Source organism: Rhincodon typus, chromosome 7 (genome assembly GCF_021869965.1).
Source record: "Rhincodon typus isolate 14 chromosome 7, sRhiTyp1.1, whole genome shotgun sequence".
Lineage (NCBI taxonomy): Eukaryota > Metazoa > Chordata > Chondrichthyes > Orectolobiformes > Rhincodontidae > Rhincodon > Rhincodon typus.
The window spans coordinates 77,858,179-77,877,344 of record NC_063338.1 but is presented as its reverse complement, the minus strand read 5'-3'; the positions used below and the strand labels follow the sequence as shown (position 1 = coordinate 77,877,344).

Genomic DNA, 19,166 nt, shown 5'->3' with positions numbered 1-19,166 from the left:
AGAACGAGGAAAACAAAAGGAGTTAGGGTAAAGGCCCTATCGCAAGGGTCTAGGCCCGAAACGTCGGCCTTCCTGCTCCTCTGATGCTGCTTGGCCTGCTGTGTTCATCCAGCTCTACACCTTGTTATCTCAGATTCTCCAGCATCTGCAGTTCCTACTATCTCTGAAACAATTTTAACCCCCTTCCCTTTCATACAGTTCCTTTTTCCCTTAAATGGGTATTCTTGTACATGAATAAGTACAAAAAGTACTTTGACAAAATATACCTTCTTTCCAGCAATGTTCAAGTTCTGTTGTACCAAAAGTAGGAATATTCTCATTTCCTGCCTATCCCTCAAATAAAAAAAACTAACATTCATCTCCACAGTATGTGTTGACCTCTGCTGTTATTACATACAGAATAATAAATTCACTTTGAAAATAATTTGTTAACTTTGAAGCATTTTGGATAAAGGAATTTTAAAGTTATACTTAAGTCATTTCTTCTAACAGTGGAAGAAGTTGGTGCGAGCAGAGAATTTGTTTTTTTTTAGAAACCTTCAGCCAAATCAAACAACTTAGAGTCTAAAGGAATCATATTTCATCACGTTACTTTCTAATCTATTTGTTTCATCTCCAACTGCAGTTGCTTGGACATTTTGATAGGTATAAAATGTTAGTTGAATATATAAAATCAGTACTGAGTCATGTGTACAGGTTCAACACTTCCATTAACGTCATCAACCTTTTAAAAAAGATCTTGAGGTATCTACTGGATAACAATTTGTAATCTTGCAAGAAATGAGACAGCATTAAGAAACATTATCATGTTGCTGATGAGATCGGGTTTCCAGTTACCAATTTTACAATAATAAGAATTAAAAATGCTGGTAAAACTCAGAAGGTCATGTAACATCTGTGAGGAGAAAGAGTCAATGTTTTAACCTTGCAAGAGAAATGATATTCTTTTACACTGCAGCTTGCTCAACCTTTTTCTCTTTCTGAAGTTAATGGTTCAGAGGTCAAATTGATGGTTTATTTAAACTTTTCACACTCCAACTCTTTCTAAAATTAATGCTCCACAGTCTCCTGTGATTTATCAGAAACTGCCCTCAGTCAAGCAGTACATAAGTACTAAGTTAGTCCCTCCAAAAGTACGCAGTTAGGAACAAATTTAAATATTTCCAAAATGGATTTTATAAACCAGAACCAAAAGTTATAAAATTCTCTCTCATGAGCAAAACAACTTGACATCATACAAGTTCTCAGGTGCACTGTTTCTATTTTCTTGAAATTATTCCATATTTCACTGTTGTCTGTTTTTACACATATTTCATTGCTAAAGAGAAGTTGAATTTTGTTTCTAATCTTGTGTTCCAGCAGTTCATTTCCTGCAGGAACACACTTGCAGTGTGCGCCACCACACGACCAATCACATAGTATGTAGATTCAAGATAAGGATTCAAATTTCTCTACCGCTTCAATTCAGACTGCAGATACAGTTGCATGGCATAACAAAAGAGCACCTAGAGCTCTCTAGAGATAACACAGTGTGGAGCTGGAGGAACACAGCGGGCCAGGCAGCATCAGAGGAGCAGAAGAGTTGATGAAATGTCAGCTTTCCTGCTCCTCTGATGCTACCTGACCTGCTGAGTTCCTCCAGCTCCACAGTTATCTCGGACTCCAGCATCGGCAGTTCTTACTATTACCTAGAGTTCTCTAGCTTTTTTTTATTCATTGTGGGATGTGGGCATCGTGGCTGGCCAGCATTAATTGACCAAGCCTAGCTGTCCTCGAGAACGGTCTGTGGTGAGCTACCTTCTTGAGCTGCTGCAGTGCACCTGCTGTTGGTTGACCCAGAATGCCATTAGGGAGGGAATTCCAGGATTTTGAAATTGCGAAAGAAAATAGAAGTTTAAAATTATACAAAAAATGTTGACAACATGTCATCTTGAAACGTAAGATTTTGAGAAGGTTCAACAATAAGAATGCTCAAACACATCTAGTAGGGACAAAAATGCCAATTTTCTGACATTGACTGGAACGAAGCTGAAAAAGGTGAGTTGAGAGCAGATGAGATGAAAGAAGGGATTAGCATTGTCAGGGGTTTGAGAAGGGGGTGATCACTGACAATCGTACAAGACAAAGCAGTCTGCTTGATCGGCACCACATCCATAAGCAACTACTCCCTCTATCAACAATGCTCAGTAGCAGCAGAGTGTACTATCTACAAGACGCACTGCAGAAATTCACCAAAGATCCTCCGACAGCACCATCAAAACCGACAACCACTAGAAGGACAAGGGCAGTATTTACAGGGGAATACCACATTCTCTTCCAAGCCACTCACCATTTTGAGTTGGAAATATATCACGATTCCTTCACTGTCAATGGAATTCCCTCCCGAACAGCACTGTGGGTCTACTTACAACACATGGTCTTCAGTGGTTCAAGAAAGCAACTCATCACCAGGTTCTCAAGGGCAACTATGACAATACATGCTGGCCAGCCTGTGATGATGACATCCCATGAGTAATAAAAAAAATCTGGGGTGGGATCGAACATTGACATGCAGAGGGGTAACATAACACAGGGGTTGAACATTTCTGTGGGTGCTGCAGTACCATTAAGAACCTAGGCCATAAAAATATATGAATTCAGAGCAGAAGAAAGCAATTCTGTTCTGCAAGCCTGCCCAGCTATTTCATGAAACTACTGCTGTTAAATTTGTGTTCTGAGTTGCACATTTCCATCTACCCCGATAAACTTTGATTTCTTTTCCTTACATGAACATATTTCTGCCATAAAAATATTCAATAATGCTGTGTCAATTGCCTTTTGAGGCAGAGCGTTCCAAACTCAAACAACCTTCAAAAAGTAGTTAATCTTTGTCTATCCTAAAAAGGAGTGACTCCTATTTTCATAACAGTGTCCTCTATTTCTAGATCCTTTTACAAGAGTAAGCATCTTTTCTACATCTACCTTGCTAAGACCATTCAGGATCTTTTAAACTTCAATCAAATCATTCTTCATTCTTCTAAACTCTGATGAGTCCAGCCTATCCAATCAAGCCCAGTCTTTCTTCTTAAGGTGACAAATGCCCCTGTATAATTGAACATTACAATTATTCTTACTTGTATGCTCAATTCCTCTTGCAGCAAGGAATGGCAGGGGTTTAAGCAAACACAAGAGTTTCTGAAAGCTGGAATAGAAAACCTCAAACTAACTTCCAGCAAATGCATTTAGAATTCTGAAAGATCTTGGCTAAAGCATATATATTTACTTTTCTAAATGCAAGTGGAAAAAAGTCCACCCTGTTCAAGCTATCCTTATAAGACAACCCACTCATTACTTGTTTAATTTAGTAAACCATTGCTGAAATGCCACCAATGTATTTGCATCTTTCCTTAAACAAGGAGCTCAAAACTGCACACAGTCATTGAGATGTGGTCTCACCAATACCCTGCATAACTGAAGCATAACATCTTTTCTTTTTAATTCCTCTTGCAACAAAGCACAGTATCCCATGGGCCTTCTTGACTGTGCTGTACTTGCACACTAATTCTTTGACTCATGTGCCAGGACACCTTTTCACATCAGAATTCTGCAGTCATCTCCATTAAAGTCATACATCTCTTTATTTTTCCTGCCAAAGTTCATAATTTGACATATTACATACCATTTGCTGGATTTCGACTACTCACTTGTCCCACCTGCAAACTCATGACTTCTTCACAACCTATGTTCCTATGTATCTTGGTGTCATTTTGAATTTAGCTACCATGACTTTCTTTTTTTAACCCGCATCTAAGTCATTCATATAAATTTTATTAAGTTGAAGCCACAGCAAAGGCTCCTGTGGGACTCCACTCATCACATCCCGCCAATCAGTTAAAGACCTGTTGATACGTACGTTTTTTTCTGTCAGCCAATATTCTACCCATGCTGATATATTACTCTCTGCATCATGAACTTTATTTTCCGGAATAATCATTGATGTGGCACCTTATCAAATGCCTTCTGGAAAGCCAAATACAATACATTATCAGGCTGTCCTTCATCCACATCATGTTACTTCTTCAAACCAGTCTAACAAATTGGTTAAACATCATTTTTCTTTCACAAAACAGTGCTCATTCTTCTTGATTACATCAAGTTTAACCAAATGTCCAACAATAATCTCTTTAATAGTCAATTCCAACACCTTCTCGATGACTGATGGCAAGCTAATTGGTATATAGTTTTCTACATTTGGTCTCCCTTTTTGAGTAAAGGAGTTATATTTGCTACTTTCCAATCTGATGGAACCTTTCCAGGCCTAGTGAATTTTGGAAAATTAACACTAAGCCATCTACTAACTCATTTGTCACCTCGAATTGTCATGAGTTTTACTCTCAGTTCTATCCCTGTTCCACCTGATTTTAAACTATTACTAGTATGCTTCTGGATTTTCTATAATCAAATCTGAACAAAAATATTTGTATATTTTATCCGCCACGATTGATGATTCCTCTACATCGGGGAAACCAAGCTTGGGGACCGTTTTGCGGGACACCTACGCTCGGTCCGCACTGAACAACTGCACCTCCCAGTCGCGAACCATTTCAACTCCCCCTCCCATTCCTCAGACGACATGTCCATCCTGGGCCTCCCGCAGTGCCACAATGATGCCACCCGAAGGTTGCAGGAACAGCACCTCATATTTCGCTTGGGAACCCTGCAGCCCAATAGTATCAATGTGGACTTCACAAGCTTCAAAATCTCCCCTCCCCCTACCGCATCCCAAAACCAGCCCAGCTTGTTCCCGCCTCCCCAACCTGTCCTTCCTCCCACCTATCCCCTCCTCCCATCTCAAGCCCCACCCCCATCTCCTACCTCCTCTCCTCATCCTGCCTCCTTGACTTGTCCGTCCTCCCTGGACTGACCTATCCGCTCCCGAACTCCCCACCTACACTGACCTTTACTGGCTCCATCCCCGCCTCTTTGACCTGTCTGTCTCCTCTCCACCTATTTTCTCCTCTTTCCATCTTCTATCCGCCTCCCCCTCTCTCCCTATTTATTTCAGAACCCCCTTCCCCTCCCCCATTTCTGAAGAAGGGTCCAGGCCCGAAACGTCAGCTTTCCTGCTCCTCTGATGCTGCTTGGCCTGCTGTGTTCATCCAGCTCTACATCTTGTTATCTCAGATTCTCCAGCATCTGCAGTTCCTACTAGCTCTAAGCTAATGTTTCCACCCTAGATGACTCTTCAGAGCTAGTTTAAACCTAGTTTACTTGCATAATGCTTTCTAGTTACTGCTAATCATAGACAGATTAGATCAAAAGAGCATTGAAGGAAAAAATTAACACTAACTCCCAACACACTGACTCTCAAGCCCGGACTCAGGTTCCTCAGCCACAATCTATGTAGTAGCAACAATGCACAAGGTCCTATTCTTTACAGACAAAGAACATGTACACACACTGTATGTGCTTAACTGCAACAAAAAAGGTATCAACTGTTCTGGCTACTGAGGCTAGATCTTTAAGTACATTCAAGGCTGAGATAGATTTTTAAGTACTAAGGGAATCAAGGGTTATACAGAAAAGGGAGTTGAAGATCATCAGATCAACCATAATCTCACTGAATGATGGTGCAGACTAGATGGGCCCGAATAGTTGACTTCTGCAATGTCTTATGCTCCAGCTCATCTTTCAGGACAATGGCCTGAACAGAATTAACATGCTTTGTTGAAATTTTAAACAAAGCTTGGTAGTTTTTTTTATCATTCACAGGATGTGGGCGTTGCTGGCTAGGGAAGCATTTATTCCCATCCCAAATTGCCCAGAGGGCAGTTGATGATCAACCACATTGTTATGAGTTTGGAGTCACATAAAAGTCGGACAGATTCCTTGTGGCAGATTGCTTCCCTGACAGCCATTAGTGGAACAGATGAGTTTATCCAATAATTGACAACAATTTCATAGTCACCAATAGTCTCTTAATTCCACAGATTTAAAAAAAAATTGAATTCAAATTCTACCATCTAGTATTTGAAGCCAGGCCCCAGATGATTATCTGCATCTCTGAATTAACAGTCTAGCGGTAATACCACTACACCATCATCTCCTCTAAAGTCTAAAGTCCTGTCATCAATAACTGGTATATTCTCTGTGGCAAAGCCTCTTATCAGTTTACTCTCATTCCAGTCAGCACTCTCCTCTCATTGTATAAAAGTTGCTTTTTCTTTACTTTGGTATTTTTTGTACACTGCCCTGATGAGTATAAAACAGAAAACATCAATAAAATTAGTTTTTCTTCAAAACTACAAAACTACAATAGCCATTATAATTTAAGGCAACAGCTCCAACCCAAGTTTCTTACACAAGTTGTATATGAAATTTCATTGCCTCCATGCTCAAATCATGATCACTCGTCCCAAGAATATCCTCTACGAGGAGGACATGAATCAACCTTGGATCATTAGACATCATCAGGTCTGAAACTGCCTGTTCCCTGGTCGGCTCTACAACTTCTGAGAAACTCTGCTGAAATGTATTTTGCATGCATTAAAATATGCAAACTTTATAAAACATTTGTTATCTACAAACGTCTAAAGCTATTGATGTATGGCTCGGAAAAACTGTCTTTTGTAATAGTCATTGAATCCCTACAGTGCAGATAGAAGCTGTTTGGCTCATCAAGTCTGCGCTGTCACTGCACAAAATGTCCCACCCTATCCCCGGTAACTCCGCAACACATTAACAATGGCTAATCCACATAGCCTGCACGTCCCTGGACACTACTGGGCAATGTAGCATGGCCAATCCACCTAACCTGCACATTTTTTGACTGTGGGAGGAAACTGGAGCACCCGGCAGACACCCATGCAAACTCCACATACACCCAAGGGTGGAACTGAACCCAGGTCCCTGGCACTGAGAGGCAACAGTGCCAACCACTGTGCTACCACAAACCTGTCTCTCAATCTTGAAACCCTCCAAAGCAAATTTTGCATTTTTTGAATGGCAGCAGTTCACCATTCTGATTAAAATCTACTCCTTGTCTGCAAATTAACCTTCTTTGTCACATGTAGTGAACACTTCAAGCCAACAATGACAGGCCCCAAGATAGTATCGGCAAGCTAGTGGAATGAAGATGCAGAAACAGGTGAGACTTGTGGATACATGAATATAAATTGCCGAAGATGGCAAAGGATTGTTCAAAATTAAAAACAGCCTCAAAGAATATAATAGAGAAACGGTTTCCATTGGCAGATGCGTCCAAAGCCAGAGGACACAGTTAAAATGATTGGCTAAAGAACCAAAATGACATGCAGCAAAACATCTTACCCAGCTAGTAGTTTGATCTGGAATGTACAGCCTTAAACTGTGGCAGAGGGAAATGCAATTGTGGCTTCTAAAAAGGAATGAACCAATAAATTGAAGGAAAACATTCATAAGGCGATGGAGAAAGGGCAGGGGAATGGGATGAGTCGGATTACTCGTGCAAAATGCCAGTTGATCTGTAACCATTCTATCGTTCCATAAATGAGACTTAATACAAATATAAACTAACTACCATTCAACAAAAATTCCTGACTCCAGGGGATTTCGACAATTTCTGGTGACATCGACATGACCAAATTGGCAATTTCAGCAAGCTTAGTTATTTAAAAAAAAATTACAATCAGTCCAGAGTTTCATTGAAAAAAAATGCCCCTATTGTTCATTATTACCTCTATGACTGACTATAGGTCGAGGCAATAGTTTTTAGTCTGTTTGTAAACAATATATCTCAATAAAGTAGTGGCTAAATTTCACTCCAACCTGGTACACAAGTGGAGTATGGCCCAATGAAGAACTAATTAATCTTTTACATTGTTGCAAACCTTGAACTAAATCCTGCAGCATTTTGTTAAAAATGATTCTTTGATATTGGGAGATGGGGCAAATAGTCTTTTATCCCCCTAATGTATGTTATTCTATGCAGAATATTGCTGATTGTTTTAAAATATTGTAAATCACAGCTGCTGTGGTGAAACTTATTACAGATGTTTAAATGTGAGCAGTATTTTTAGAGCATTTTGTCGGCTATAGATTGGTCCGAAGCTGCCTCCGAGAGGTGGAAGCTCTTAATAAAAAGATTTTCTCAATGCTATAGCTACAAATCAAAAACCAAAACAAGAGAAAGCCTTAAGAATTAGTTGCATTATTAGAATGACATCAATACAATACTGTGGAGGCATGCAGTGTTTTTCCTGTTTATTTAAAGAATAAGAAACGCACTTACCCTTGCCTCAGTATAAAAGCTAAAGCAGAACATTAAAATTCTGAGATGGCGTTAATCAGTTGTAAAAGGCATATTTTTGTTGAATTTCAAATAGAATTGTAAATGTTAATCACGTTATCTTAATTTCATTCTCTGTCTCATGCAAAGGTTTCAGAAACAACTAAAATGTTCACAAATTAGATCAAATTTTGGAATTAAGCTTACCCATTAATAGCCTCTTAAATCAGGTCCTATACAATCCAGTTTGATAGCCATCAGAAACACTATTCATTTGTGCATCAAATTGAACTTATGGGGAGTTAAGTTTTAATCTTGGCTCAATATAAAATTGTGACCGAGGTCCAAGTTCCACATCAGGGATACAGCATATAATCCAGTCTGACTATCAAGTGCAATGCTGATATAGTGCTTAATCTTGGGATATGGTCTCTTAGTTGAGAAATTAATTTGTGTCCTTAACTACCATCATGGGTTGACTTAAAGGAAATTATTTGTTTCAAAAACAGAGAAAGTGAAACCTTTCATTACACTTTAGGAAACATTCTGAGCTGATATATTACTGAACTAATCTTAATTCATTGTTTCTTTTGCTGCATTGGTTCAATTTTTTTATTTAGCTGATCTTACACTCTTCTGCAAAAATTCTTCCCATACCCATTTCTATTTGATACACAAAAATTTTAGATAATGGCTTTCTTGTTGTTACCACAAAACAACATTGTCTTTGCTAACTGGAACCGGACATTCTACTTGATAGATGGTCTGCTATCAAAATTATTGCTAAGAATTCTTCGAGACAGTAAAAGAGAAACAGAGACAGACAGACATGGACTTGTATCCTCCTTTTATGATTTCAGGATATCTCACAGAGTGCTTTAGAGCCAATTAAATATTTTTGAACAGCACTCTCCACTGAATTGTCAATTCGAGGACAGCATGATCTCACAACCAACACTGCTGTAACACAATAGTATTTTTTTTTCAAAGTGCTGGTTGAGGGATGGAATTTGGACAGAAGATTCCAACATTTGCTCGAATTGATAGAGTAGTTCCAGGGAATCTTTTACAACCAGCAGAAAGGGTATTTGAAAAACAGCAACACTGACAGAACAGCACTCTCACTACTGCACTGAGCTGTTAGCTTGGAATTTGTGCTCAGGATGAACTTGAAACCACAATATTCTGATTCTGAGTTACACATGCAGGTAGTCAGATTTGTCAAACTTGTTGTATGTTCTGAAAACTTCATATAAACAGTGAAAGAAACAAGAATGGTTCCCTTTACATTTCTAAAACTATAAACTGTAGGTTCCAAATTGGATGCATTAATTTTGCCCTCTCCAATTAAGTAATATATAATGGGCACTGGCAAGGCACAGATAAAATGGATAGCTAGAGACTTTTTCCCTGGGCGGAAATGACTACTATGAACGGGCATAATTTTAAGGTGTTTGGAGTGTGCTGCCGGCTGTGGTAGTGGAGTCAGATACTTCAGAGACTTTTAAGTGACTCTTGGATAGACACATGCATGATAGTATGATGTAGGGTATGCAGGGTAGTTTGATCTTAGTAGGATAATAGGTCAGCACAACATCATGGGCCGAAGGCCTTGTTCTATGTTCTATGTTCTCTATGCTCTATATGAACCTAGAAAGAGTTTTGCCATATACTTCCATTGCAAAGATGTTCATGAAGTCAATTTCACTCCTGATGTGATTTCCAACCACAGTTCCAACAAAAAAAGGGTTCTGTTGATAATAATCAAGCTAACAATCCTACATCTAGGCAAGGATTTTCATTTCCAAGACCGACAGTGAATGCACATACACATGTACAGAAATAAAATCATCCATAAAGTAAGGATTACAGGCTTCAGTGCAGAAATGCATCAAGTAAGAAACAAAGTTACAATTTAGAAATAACCATGTACTAAACGGATACACTGTGCAACCTAACACATTTAAAAACAGTACATGTTTGGCAATTTTAGTAATAATTTGCAAAACCCCAAGTTCTAAAGAAATATGAAAAATTGAGTTATTTCTGGAACAGTGAATTTGTTCTTTTTAAAATGCCGTATCTAACCCAGACAGTCAGTAAGAGCTTTATAAATGGAAATCTAGCTCAGAATACTCCAAGGCAGAGTACTTGCTTAACTCGGGGAATTTGGTGAGTGAGAGAATTTTAAGTATTGATCTCTTTGCAAAGTCTAGTCAAGTTTCCATTTAGCATTTAACTTTGCCTGAACATTAAATTACAGTTATGCTCAGTCTAGTCAAATGATAAAAGGAAAATTGGGTGACTAATCAGGACTCATTCCCTGGTCAGCAGGGCCTGACACAGCTTCCTGGAATTTCAGCTATTAAAGATACAGGGATCTTGGTAGTGTACAATGCAATTAACTCAATGGAGTTGTCAAACAAAATACTCATTTAATTTGGAAACTTGGTGATTGAGAGAAGAGGTTAAAAGAGGGAAGAGCTGGTGCTCTGGTCTTTTACAGAACAGGAATTAGTCCAGGGGAGGGACAACGAGATCAGAGAACTGAAGATCAGTTAATGAATTTTGAGGTTTCAGTTTCACTCTCTCCGAAGAAACTAGTAAATTTTGTTGACAGTAGAAGAAATCTGAATCCAAGTTCTTTACAAAAATAATGAAACAAAACCCCAGGGGTTTAAGAAATTTTACTATAAAAAAAAATTAAACAAAAAACTTTTACCAATTAGTTAATCACTAATCCTCCAAAATCCAAAGTCAATATTAGTTAAGTATGAACGAATATGCAAATTGCAGTTGATTATAAACCATAAATTACTCATTAAAAGGCAGCTACAAATAAAGCAGATGCTACTAAATTGGTCTAGCAGTATATTTAGCATATAGAGCAAACTTTGTTTGGCTCATGGTTCAATGGTAGTACCACTATCTCTGAATATGGAGAGCCAGGTTCAAGTTTCACCTGCTCCAGAGGTGTGCAACAATATCTCTGAACATGTTATGAGAAAATACCTACAGGGCAAACTCAGTAACAAAGTCCTTCAAAATTCTGCCTCCCTTGAAAAGCCACACCTCTTCTAGAATTTAGTTAGATCCTGGGTCAACAGCAGTGCACAATCAAGCCTGGTTTCACAGGCATGATCTTCATCAAAAGTGAAATATGCCTGCAGAATCTACTCAATGCGATCTCAACTGCACAAGTCATCAAACACAAAAGTAGCAACTCTGTCCTTGCTTATCCTCAGCTGTTGGAGCTAGTCTCTGTAATCTATAGCTTGCACTTATAGCATTAAGTTCTACAGATGGCTCTGTGTTCCTTTATATAGCCTCAACCAATTTTACTCTTCCCAGAAGCTTTAGTTGCCTTAGGAACAGGCAGAGTAGGTTTTCTTAATCTTCCTTTTCAGTTAGACTATGTGTTAAAAATATAGGCTTTGGGGTGTTGAGAGAAATTGTCATATTCTTTTTATTCTTCTTCAGGAGTCATTGTTGCTGGCTCGGCCAGCGTTTATTACCCAATCCTAAATGTCCATGACATGGTGGTGAATGCTTTCATGAAACACTGCAGCTCATGCAATAGTACACTCATGACACAGATTAGAATGAAGTTCTAGGATTTTGATCCTACAATAATAAAAGAATGGCGAGATAATTCCATATGTATGGCTTGGAGGGGAACTTGCAGCTCAGTGTTTCCAGACATCTGCTGCCTTGTACTCTTAGGTGGTAGTAGTCATTCCTTTGGAAAGTGATGTCAGAGGTCAGCTGTTAAGAGTCCATACTGTGGATAGCATGCACGCCATCTCTGTCAGTGGTGGAGGTAGCAGATGGGGTACCAATAAAGCAGGATGTTTTCTCCTGGATGGTGTTAAACTTGAGTAATGGTGGAGCTATACTTAGCCAGGCACTTAGCGGGTATCCCATCACACTCCGGATGTTTTCCTTGCAGATGGCGGTCAGACATTGAAAGTCAGTGGAGGCGAGATGACGCCGGAGTAGAGACTCGTGGCTGGCTGTTTCAGGCCCATGGTTGAGCATTTTAATAAGAAGGACTGTAGACTTGAACTTGATCTTGTTTTTATTTTTCTGACTATATGTTGTACAACTTTGGTTTATTTTTCTGTGTTTTAAGGTGGCACCAGAGAGTGGCAACATTATACAACACTTTTCACTGTATTTTGTAACAAAGTACATTTAAAAACAAATCAAATCAATCTATTTACTTGCTGCACAAATCCCAGATTCTCACCTGCTTTTGTTGCCACAGTATTTATATGGATTGTCCAATTCAGTTTTTGGTTAATGGCAACTTCCCTGTTTCGGAGTGGGGGATTCAGTGAGAGTAATATCATTGAATGTTAAGGTTAATATGTACTGTATGAGAGACCAAAAGGTATGCAGAAATGAGCAGAGGCCCTACCCTCAGCAGATCACTGCTGTCTGTTTAAAATGAACAGAAGACAAAATAGTCTGGATGCCAACAAGTCTTTTTTTTGTTAAATATACAAGAGGTGAGCGGCACTTGGAAGGAAATACTGGCAGTCTGTTGAGAGCAGACGTGATGAAACAGCTACAAAATCAGCCGCATGAGTTCATTTCTATAGCTATTATTATTATGTGTAAATGTTGTCTGGAATGGTGTGTCTCTTTCTTAGAAGCCACTGTACTTCCCAAATTTGATTTCACAAATCAACTCTCGATCACCTGAGAGGGGCCACAAAATAATAAGGTATACTGACAGTGCATTATATCATCATTAGATTCAGGTTTAAAGGACTGGCTCATTTTTAAATATATACACATTATAGAATCATAGAGTCCCAACAGTGTGGAAGCAGACCATTTGTCCCATCGAGTCCACACTGACCCTCCGAAGACCATCCCACCTACGCTATCCCTGGAGCCCTGCATTTCCCATAGCTAACCCACCTAGCCTGCACATCCCTGGACACTATGGACAATTTAGCATGGCCAATCCATCTAAACTGCACATCTTTGGACTGAGGAAACCGGAGCACCTGGAAGAAACCCATGCAGACATGGGGACAATGTGCAAACAGACAGCCGCCCAAGGCAGGAATTGAACCTGCATCCTTGGTGCTGTGAAGCGGATTTCATGCCTAGAAATGGTCAAATTTAAAATCTTAATTCTCGTTTACAAATTCCTTCCACTCCCTTCCCAACTTTTACTTTGCCATGTTTTCCAGCCTGGCATGCCTGCCTACCTCCACAGCCATACATCCCATTCTGTCCTTGCAAATCACCATGGGGAGTTTTCAGTATGAAAGGTGTTTCATAAAAGCGTGTACTAATATAAATTATAAAATTGTACTGAAGGAGGCTAAGTCAGGGCATGTAATCAGCTCCTGTTATTGATGGAAAAAGTCAAATTAAAATCTTCCAGAAGTCCCAATCCATCTCCTTAATAAACTGGAAAAGGTTGGATTGATAACAGAGTATATACGACAACAGGTTGCAGGATTTTTATGCAGATACTGCCAGGTAAACATCAAATGAGAAACACAAGCTAGCCAACTTAACTACATAAAGAAAATAAAGCTGTAGAACAAAAAGCATTTGGAGCATTTTTCACCATAACTCCTTTTCCCCAAATTACACCATAACATGGGAAGTGAATATTTACACAGAACAGTGAAGGCCAGAGGACAAGGCTTCAGAAGTTTCTGGGCACTGTTGCAAAGAAATAAGTGTTTTTAGATACCATTCTTATCCAGTACTTGCAAACAGTAAAAATCATACAGTTACGAGTTAAGCATTCAGCAAAATACTGAAATTCACTTACTCTTATTTCGAAATTTATTCCTCTTCAGAAATATTCCTGGTAAGAGCTGTGGCACAGTTCAGGCGGTAGCAAGCTCTTATGCAAATCAGCCACTATCTAACTTGCTTAAGAATCGGCACTACGTAAAGGCCGTATGACCATGCAAAATAAGAGCAAATCCCTGGTCCAACTGGCATCCACATCCACGATTTAAACAATTATTTAAGAGTAATTAGGAAGGACACACTGTTTTTCTCTTTCCAATTCAAGAACAAGGTCATTGTAATAGTCATCAGCCCGGTACTATCTTGGTCCACTACACAAAAACTATCGATTAAAGCAAATAAGTTCTTGGAATGTGAAACTATTAACTTCCAACACTTACCTGCCGCTGAACTTTCAAAATACACATTTTAGAAAAAGACAGCAAGTTTTTGTTTTTACAAAAGTCAATCATTTGAAAAAAAGTCAGTCCTATTGAGAAAGTATAAATTAAATAACTCTTAACTATGCTGGGTAAACAGATCACAATGAGTAAACTGCAAGACAAGTAATTACGTAATGGACCTGGAGACCATTTCCAACTATGCAAAAAACAAAAAAAATCTAGTAAAATAAATTACCAGCACAAAGATATCAACAAGGAACTGTTTTTTGATCACAGTTTCTATTTACGCTGTATACCCAGAGGCATTTCCTAAATTTGCTTTCTTTTCACTCAAACGTTCTTTCCATTTGCCATGTTGACAACCTTAAAAGAAATGGAACACATACCTCATGTACAGCACTCCATTCTGATCCACTTGTCGCTGCCATCCTATAGGAACTTGAACTGCTGGTCCCCCGCCATCTTTTTCACCATCATTCTCATTTCCTCCATTCATTTTTACGTTTCTGCTTGTGACACCTCAAAGATATCAATAGTCAGATGATACCTCCAGATTTCATGTCATCATGGCCTCTGAAATGTGACCATATGGTACAGTGCTTGTCCACTGTACGAAGTGTTCAGGGAGATGCTCCAGCTCAATGAGGAATCATCTCTTCAAAAGCCACCATTTTATTTAAAGTCACTGCTTCATAATAATCCACATTCATTTAGTGTTTGTGCGATGATTCAGAGCGTTTTGAGCTGTAGAGTAATGCTACATGGGGAGAACTGGCTGCCTTCTAACCAGAACGCACATGATTCACAAATGCCTTTATTCAGTTCTGAGGGTTAAGGAGGATAATATATGTTCTGACATACAGCAGTTTAATTCAGCTTTACTGATTCCCGCAGACAAGTCTTGACTTTTTAGGGTCAGGGTAATCTTTCTACAATTGAAGCCATAGTTGACCACATCCTTCTCTTTAATGTATATATCCCAGGCACGTCAAAATACAGATGGTTCTCACATTTAACAAAGCAGCCTCTTGATATTGCTCATCACTGCTTCCATAGTTTTGGATGAGCCAGCCTTTATAAAACGTCCTGTAAATAAAACAAGAATTTAGTTTAGTTAACTACTAAATTAACAATTAGTTTATCAAGAAAATGGTTAGAGGTGTGCTGTAAGATATCTGCATATACTGCACAGTGCACTGATATCTGGTCATGAATTCTAAGGAACAGCATACCAACTGAATGCATTATCTAAAATACAAACTTTAACCATGTGAAAATCATTTGAGCCACGATGAGGTTTGCTCATGTTTTAAGTAAACATCAAAAAGCAAGAGATTTCTTCATTTAACAAATACACAGGTGTAAGTAACTTGATTCAGTGCTTAAATTTTAAATTCCATTTTCATATTCTAAGCCCCATTACTCCATACACAATAGCATCAGAAGCCAGTACAGACTTGGCATGGTGTCAAGTGTTCTGTTTTTTTTTAAATTGAAAGAACTTCATCACGTCATTCAGAGCTGTGTTTGGTACTTCACCCATTATAATATTTCAATAACACATTATGTCTTCAACTCATTTCACTGATTGATCAAAACAATCTCACAATGCTTTATATCCAAACTTCAGAATATTTTTAAAAAATCTATAGCTTAGATACTGCGGTTTACAATTACTTTGACGTTGCTCTCGTAAAAGAATTACATATAAATAGATGTACTGGAAATGTTGGGGAACACAAGGTTGAGTGATAGGGAGGAACTGAAGAAAATCAGCATCAGGATGGAAATGAATGCACTGAAGGTGGATAAGTCCCCAGGGCCTGATAATCTACATGTCAGAGGACTCAAGGAAGTGATGCACTGGTAGTCAGCTTCCAATATTCTACAGATACCATGGCATTTCCTACAGATTGTAGTGTAACTAATGTTACCCCTTGATTTAGAAAGGGAGGCAGCGAGAAAACCAGGAATTATAAATCAAATCAGCCTGATGTCGATAGTGTGAGAAACGCTAGCATCTATTATTAATATTTTAATAGCTGAGCACCTGGAAAACAGTGGAAGGATCAGTCACAGCATGGATTTATGAAAGCAAACTCATGCTTGACAAAATCTTTGAGGTTATGACTCAGAATTGGCAAATGGGAGCCAGTGGATGTGGTTTATTTGGGCTCTCAGATGACTTTCAACAACATCCCACCTGAGAGAGAATATGTGAAATTTAAGTGCAAGGGATTTGGACGTAGTGAATTGAGATGGATGGAAAATTGGTTGGCAGAGAAGAAACAAATAGTAGGAATATAGGAGTATTTTCCTGGATAGCAGGCAATGACTAGGGCTGTACCTTAGGGATCAGTGTTAGGACCCAAGCTGTTGCCAATATATATTAATGATTTGGTTGACAGAATTAAAATGTAACATCTCCAAATTCGCACAAGGTGAGTCAGTGGGCAAATGCATGGGAAATGCAATTTAATGTAGGTAAATGTCAGATTATCTGATTTGGGAGCAGAAACAGGAGAGCGTATTATTTGAAGGTTATAAATTGAGAGAGCGCGTCCTTGTACACCAGTCCCTGAAGATAAGAGCACATGTGCAGCAGGTGATCAAGACAGCAAATAGTATGTTGGCCTTCATGGCAAGAGTGATAGAGATGTCTTGGTGCAATTATGCAGGACCTTGGTGAAACCATAGCTGGAATAATATGCGCACTTTTGGTCTCCTTATCGGAAGGAGGATGCTCCTGTTATAGAGTGCAAAATTTTACCAGACTGATTCCTGGGATGGCAGGACAGCTGTATGAGGAGAGGCTAGATCAGTTAGGAGCATATTCGCAGGAATTCAGAGCAACGAGTTGGGGGAAGGGGAGGGGGAGAGGGGAGAGAAACTCACAGAAACCTATAAAAGTTTAACAGAATCAGACAAAGTAATTCAGGAAAGATTTTGGTGATGATAGGTGAATCCAAAACTACGGCCACAGATTAAGGATATTGGGCAGACCATCTGAGCTGAGATAGGAGAAGTTTCTTTATCCAGCGAGTGTGTTGAGCCTGTGAAATTGCTACCACTGAAAATCACCCAAGGCGAAAACATTGAAAGATTGCAAAAAGGAGTTGAATGTAGTGCGTAGAGCTAAAGTGATTGAAGGATGTGGGGAATAGCAGAAACAGACTACTTAGAGTTGGATGATCAGGCATGATCATAAAGAATGGCTGAGCAGGCTCAAAAGGATTAGTAGCCTAATCCTGTTCCTATTTTCCATGTTTGTATGTTACTTACTGATCTGATTAAACAAAATGTAGTACCATTGCATATTCCCTTTTAAGCACAGTAGAATGACTTGATGCAGGAAGTTGTTGGTTCAAACCTTAGTTCTGAACACGAGGACATAATCTGGACTGATATTTCAATGTAGCAAAGAGGGATACAATCACAATATGAGATGGTGTTTTTGTATATGTTAAATCTCATGTGTACCCATTCAGGTGGATACAAAGAACTGTTTAGCATTATTTGCTGTCAGAGAGTGGCCAAAGCAACTTCCGCAATTAAAGCTGCTCAAATCTTCCTGTGCACAAATTAGCTGCCGTGTTGGCTGACGTAAATAACTGTAAACTGCACAGCAAAGAACATATTCATAAGAAACAGAGCAAATGCATGCAAGCAAGGGTACATGCAAGCCAAAAAGAAACATATTTCCAATAAATAAATGTAAGCAAACCATTCCAACAGGCACCTTTGTAAATTAGGTACAACTTGTTCAGTTAGAAACTAAACACTAATCTCTTTGTCAATGTACAAGGTCTTTTCCTCCCTTTTGACTTTAAAGGTTGGTGATACTAACGAAGATGATAAAAGAAGTGAAGCAAAAGAAGTTTTTAAAAATGTTCATAGGATCTTTTTCTTCCAAAACAAGTTCTTTAGGATAGCAATCCAACAGTTGCCAAATCTGAAACCCTGCAATTGTAAATACAAACATTGAACTTGTAGCACTTCACAAATATGCAGTATCATGATTTATCTTGTTATAGCATGACTGCTACGAGCTAGAATGTACATCTACTGCAAAATTGAACTGAAATTGCTTCATACTCTATTCTCTTAGTGTTGCTAGCAAGGGAAATACTTATTGCCAATCCCTAATTACCCAAAAAGGTTACAGGGACCGGTCTTCTTAAACTATTGCAGTTCATCTTATGCAGATGTGTTATATCCACAATCATGTTTGAAAGGAAGTTACAGGATTTTGAGTCAGTTACAGTGAAGGAACAGCAAAATAGTTCTATGTCAGGATGGTAAGAAGCTTGGAAGGGAATTTGAAGGTGGTTGTATTCCCATGCACCTGCTGATAATTTTGGATGGCGTTGAGCTTCGGGCGCTACACTCCTCTACGTGAGTGGAATGCATGCCATTACACTCCTGACTTGTGCCTGGTGGACAGGCTTTGGGGAATCAGGTGTTGAGTTTCTTGCAGCCTTGGAACTACTCTTGTAATTTTTTGTCTATGTGGCTGATGCAGTTCAGTTCTTCATCAACGATAAGCCAAGGTTATTGATATTGGGCGGTGAAACAGAAGTGTTGTTGAGACTGGAAAACGATTAGGTTCTCTGTTGGAGGTGATCATTGCAGTACTTGTGGTCTGAATATGTTTGCCACTTATCATGCTATACATTGAAATGGACTGCTTTTTCCTGAGTTGAGAACGTTACTCAACACTAACCATCAATGACTATCCCACTTCTGATGTT

General features: G+C 39.0%; 1 protein-coding gene across 5 annotated transcripts in view; it reads right to left on the bottom strand.

Moving 5' to 3' along the window:
• mbd6 (methyl-CpG binding domain protein 6) overlaps window positions 1–19,166 on the bottom strand; it is a 192,972-nt gene that overhangs the window by 89,447 nt on the left and 84,359 nt on the right. For all 5 annotated transcript variants that reach the window (XR_007262541.1, XM_048599562.1, XM_048599564.1 and 2 more), the window contains exon 2: window positions 14,802–15,501. Coding sequence is in view for 4 of the 5 variants with exons in the window: in XM_048599562.1 (XP_048455519.1) it covers window positions 14,802–14,911 (110 nt within the window). In the remaining variant the exon portion in view is untranslated. The remainder of the gene's footprint in view (window positions 1–14,801; window positions 15,502–19,166) is intronic.